Source organism: Perissodus microlepis, chromosome 11 (assembly GCF_051167445.1).
Source record: "Perissodus microlepis isolate ML-2025 ecotype Zambia chromosome 11, ASM5116744v1, whole genome shotgun sequence".
In the NCBI taxonomy this organism is placed as follows: domain Eukaryota; kingdom Metazoa; phylum Chordata; class Actinopteri; order Cichliformes; family Cichlidae; genus Perissodus; species Perissodus microlepis.
The window spans coordinates 35,267,770-35,273,031 of record NC_140471.1 but is presented as its reverse complement, the minus strand read 5'-3'; the positions used below and the strand labels follow the sequence as shown (position 1 = coordinate 35,273,031).

Sequence of the window (5,262 nt, the reverse complement as noted above, 5' to 3'; positions counted from 1 at the left end):
GCTGTTTGAGGCCTTTTCATGTGTGTCGGGTTAATGTGCAGTGATGTCTGTGAACTGAGCTGCAAACACAAATTCGTTTTTAAAGTGAATTCTGTATCATGTTATAGATTCTGTTCCTGGCTGGTCACATGTTAGGAATGTTAGTTCATGTTATATGTTTGTGAGCCAAATTGTTCAAGACCGTTTTTTTCCAGTCTGGGATCTCTATGATGTCACCTCACAGAGGAGCTGAAAGGTTTTCTAAGAACAAAGTTGAGTTAACGGTGAGGAGAGCGTGCAGAGCTCAGTAAACTGAGTTGCTTTGCTGGTTTGGCTCGTTCTCCATCTTTATTATGAAATGAGGCCCAATCAGTTTGACTGCATTTAGCTGGATGTGAGCAGACAGTCTGTCTCTGAACACCTCAGAGGTCATTCAGCTGCTTCTGTCCTGAGTCACATCATCAAAAAACACTAGTGTCTCAGTGCCACTGGCAGCCGTGCACGCCCACAGCATCACACAGCCTCTGCCGTGTTTTACAGATGATGCGATGTGCTCTGGATCATGAGCGGTTCCACGTCTTCTCTTGACTTTTTTTCTTGGTTTCAGCCGTCCAAAGAATCTTTTTTAGCCTTTCTATTCTTGAGGCTTATGAGTGACTTGCACCCTGCAGCGAACCCTCTGTATTTACTTTCATGCAGTCTTCTCTTTATGGTAGACTTGGATATCGAGAGTGTTGTTCACTTGGTTGGCTGTTGTGAAGGGGTTTCTCTTCACCATGGAAATTATTCTGCGATCATCCACCACTGCTGTCTTCTGTGGACATCCAGGACTTTTTGCGTTGCTGAGTTCAGTGCTTTCTTTCCGTCTCATGGTGTACCAAACGGAGACTTTGCTAATCCTAATATTGGAGCAATTTCTCTAATGGGTTTTTTCTGCTTTGGCAGGTTAAAGGTGGCTCGTTTCACCTGCATGGAGAGCTCCTTTGACTTCATGTTGTCTGTTCACAGCTGAGACCTTTTATTTCATAGACGCATGAAGCACTTTTTGTAGTTTTCAGTGCTGGTCTGTGGCTGGTGCAGCTGTATGAGACACACTCACTGGCCACTTTATTAGCTACACCTTGCTAGCACCAGGTCTGAGCCCCTTTCAATTCTTCACATCGCAGATTCAGAAAGTTGCAGGAAACATCTGAGATTTTGGACCATGTTCATGTGATAACATCACACAGCTGCTGCACTCAGTCCTGTTCCAACTTTGCCAAAGGTGCTGAGATGATCTGAGCTTTGTGAGCATGCCAGGAGAAGCCAATCAGAAGATGGCACGCTGAGGTCATAAAGGGACGCGCATGGTCAGCAATCCCGAGAGAGGGAACTGCATCAGGGCACCCCAGCTTTAGTCTTGATAAGTTTTCTGTTGTTCTTTTAATTTTTGCGCCCACCCCCACCACCACTGTAAATAAAGCGGTTAAGTAAAAGTCACACAGACTAACTGCACCTTCTAGTGGTGCAAAGAGGCATTACAGTAGAGCAAAGCCTGGTTTATCCTCACTGTGTTTGTACGACTGTTGTTTCAACGATCATCAGCACGGGAGCTCAGATATTCCCGGGATGGGACGACATGGTGGGGGGGAAAGATGAGACCCTTTGGAGACTCTGCTTCCTGTTTCAACATGTCCTACCTGCACTGACGGAGGTTTTCCTCGGTTGGAGAAGACTGCAGGGACTTTATTTGTGAACCAAAATGGATTAAGCCAAAGGAGACAAACACAGACTCAAAGAAAAGTGAGGCGTTGTTGCGTGTTTAGAGCTTTTCATTTCTCTCCATGGCATGGTGTACAATCACATCTTTACAGTACATTCCCATCTCTGCTCCTCATCCCTCTCTCCCTCCTTTAATAAATAGTACATCCTTTTGTTATCCACGCATGGCCGTGCACAGCAGGGCCCGCATGCTTCAGCAGACGCCGTTTTCCAAAACGAAATGGAGAGAGAAAGAGAACGAGAGCGTGAGGAAGAGCAGGAAAGAAAACCAGAGAGGAAGCTCACGGGTGGGTGAAATGTTTTCAGGTCCGGTGAGCGGGGAGGACGAATAACGACAAAAATCAAAGACGGAAGATGAAAACTGAATAAAAAGAAAATGAATCGTACAAACACACACACAGAAAAACAATACTGCCAGAAAAATTCCCTTTTTTTCTTCTCCGGGACCCTCACAGGTCTGCTTGGTCCTCACAGGAGTCGCTCCGTCACTGACCAGACCTTAGAGTTTCCACCTGAACCCAACATGAAAGAGAAATCTTCAAAAACAAACTAACACGAACGCCCGTCTCTCACCTCCAAATGTCCTCTGCTGCACACACACTCACACACGGTTCATTATTACCATTATATATATATGTATCTCTATGTACTACTCTGCTTGAAACATTCAGAACATGAATCATTATTGCTGGGGCCAGTGATCGTTCTCGTGGAGCCCCTCTTGGCCCACGCACAAAACAGCAAATCAGAGCAGGAAACAAGCATCACATGACTTCTTCAGAGCAGGACGAGACAGTCAGCGGCAACAATAAATACTGTCATGGTCCAGGAAACAGTCGGACGCACCGAGTTTGAAAAAGACGTAAAACCCTGACGGAGCCCGGGAGAAGTGGGAGCGTGTTCCTCGTCCTCTCTTTTTTCTCGTCCGCTGAGAGTCGATCGACGCTCCCGCTTTCCCGAATCGTGAACCTCTGAAATGTTGCAGGTCAGAAGAGGAAGTTCGGTCTGTGATAGTCGAGGTCTGAATTAAAGGAGATTGCAGCTGACCGGGTGGTCTGAACGGGCCCACCTGTGGCCTCGTCTCACACACACACGCACACACACACACACGCGCGCACACACGCACACACGCACACGGTCGACTTGCAGCTGCAGGGAAATTATTGCTGTGGTCCTGAAAGCTTCCAGTCTGAGTTCACTCGAGGTGAACGTCGCTGTTTCAAGTCAGTCGAGTTCTGAGCGGCGTCCTCTCTCACCGGGGTTCAAACAGGAAACGATCCGAATCTCTGCGGGTTCGGAGGTTGGGAGGGGGGCAGTCGGAGCAGGCGAGGTTCAGGCCTCGGTCAGGGACTCCGCGTCAGCAGGGGGGTCCTGCTTGACCTCTGGGACCACGATACCCTGGTGGAGCTTCTCTAAAGACTGTTTCATCTGGAGACAGAGAGAGGCACACGCTGGGTTATAATCTGTGAGCTGAAGCCAGCCGTCAACGCAAACTGAAGCGGGACGCCAACCTGGTCGAGCAGCGAGACGGATGACTGCAGGATCTGCTGCCACTTGCTGAGCTGGGCCTGATGAAACTGCCTCTGCAGCTGCAGGACCTGAGCCCACTCCCCAGCTGTCTGAGGCAAAGGACTGAGGGGTGAGGAGGAGGAAGGAGAAACAAGAGGAAGAAGAAGAGCTCTTTAACCCAGAGTCAACAGCACAAAGTCAATCACATTTAATACGAGTGTGATTTAGTAACGCTGACGACCTTTTATGTTTTTGTCTAAGAAACAAACTGAGCAATAAATTAGACAAAAAAGCAAAAGTAATACAAATGAAAACTCATAAACAGACTTGTCAGAAGGTTCAATACAAGCTTCCAAAAATGTGAATTTCCATGTGCGTTAGTGTGTGAGCAGGAACTCAAACTTTTAGTTTGAAAGTGCACTTCCTGTCCTGTGTGCTGTCCAAAGCACCGAAACATGTTTGAAAACTCAGCAGGTTATTAAAAATATCCACAAACCCGTCCGTGAGCGGTTTCATGGAGGAACTATTTTCATCCAACCAAACCGAGCGTGTCACAGCGTGCAGGAGGCGGCCACACAAACCCGAGGATTAAACCTTTCGCTCCTCACGGGATGGAAACAGTGACGTCCACCTGCAACGTTAGCTCGCTTCACACTTCTGTAACTGGCAGATGTAGACGGTAGAAAGAAAATAGTCCCTGCGTCACAGAGAGTAAGACAACGCGGGACGTCCTTCCTGCTGAAAGCCAGTTTTTATTTGTTTTGCCGTTTGGTTCATTTTGTGTGAAATAGATTTTTTTTATTATTTAAATGATCCTCATCCTATTTTTACTAGTTTTTTTAAAACTTCTTGTTGTGATCTGTTGCTATGCAGTAACAGAGCTGTGGTCCCCCACAGGAGCAACTCACACCAAACACCAATTATCCTTCCCAGAGGAACGTGTGTGTGTGTGTGTGTGTGTGTGTGTGTGTGTGTGTGTGTGTGTGTGTGTGTGTGTGTGTTTAAGGAAAACAGGGCGGTGTCTTTTACCTGTCAGCAACAGAGTAGGAGTGCCACGTCTCCAGTGTATGCGCGGCTCTTTCCAGAGCGTACAGCTTGTAGAACAGCAGCATGTTGAGCGCCACCAGCACCACCAGACTGACGGGGACAGACAGAGAGCGCACAGAGGTCAGAGTCACTCAGCGCCAACCACAATCTGAAAATGTTTCACACTGAACCACACGGACAGCAGGAAGGTCGAAAAACCAACGGAACAAAAGAACACAAATATTTGTGGGTTTGTTCGAGTCTGAGCTGTTACAGGAAGAATCCACCGTCAGCTAACACACACAGGCTAATTTCAAGGCTTTTTTCATTTTTGTTCAATTTTCCGTCTTACTGGAAACCTTTAACTAGAATTCATCCCAGCAACGATACAGACGACACAGACGGCAGGCTGTGGCCTTTAAGCTGGTCTCACTGCAGCACGTGTACATGTGTGTCAAACATGCTGAGGAGGTATGACCAGCAGGTTTGGATTAAAAACTTCTGAAACAATTATTTGATTGATTCCAATTTTGTAACTTTGTTGCACCGACCTTGTTCAGTTTAAAACTTCTTATTTTACAAATAAATCTGACTTGAGGGCGACGGTTTCGCTCAGTGTTTCTGTCTCTACACCGTTTCTATCCAATAAAGGCTAAAAGGCCCCAAAATGATCTAATATAATGTGCTGTCACATTTCTTCAGACAGATTTCATCTTTTTTTTTTTTATATGACTTAAAATCTGGTTATGAATCCTCGTTTAAATAATCCTCCTCCCTTTGGGGACAGATAATCGTACGTTTATGAGAGCAGCTTAAAATAATCAGCAGCTGTGCTTTTAGACCGAAGAGAAATGAACCTCATTTATCACATTTCATTTGAATTTGACAAAGCTTCACGTTTAGCCTGAACGGTGGATTTTTCCTGTACGTTTGTGCTCAGAGGTCATATTTTAACAGCCAGTGGTGTAACGTTTAAAGCCTCTCATA

General features: G+C 46.3%; 1 protein-coding gene across 6 annotated transcripts in view; it reads right to left on the bottom strand.

Moving 5' to 3' along the window:
- Nucleotides 1-1,769: 1,769 nt before the first annotated feature.
- gramd1a (GRAM domain containing 1A) overlaps nucleotides 1,770-5,262 on the bottom strand; it is a 43,016-nt gene continuing 39,523 nt past the window's right edge. For all 6 annotated transcript variants that reach the window (XM_084944461.1, XM_084944456.1, XM_084944457.1 and 3 more), the window contains 3 exons: nucleotides 4,279-4,386; nucleotides 3,252-3,372; nucleotides 1,770-3,168 (listed from right to left, as the gene is read on the bottom strand). In XM_084944461.1, coding sequence (XP_084800587.1) covers nucleotides 3,073-3,168; nucleotides 3,252-3,372; nucleotides 4,279-4,386 — 325 coding nt within the window. In that variant the 3' untranslated portion in view covers nucleotides 1,770-3,072. The remainder of the gene's footprint in view (nucleotides 3,169-3,251; nucleotides 3,373-4,278; nucleotides 4,387-5,262) is intronic.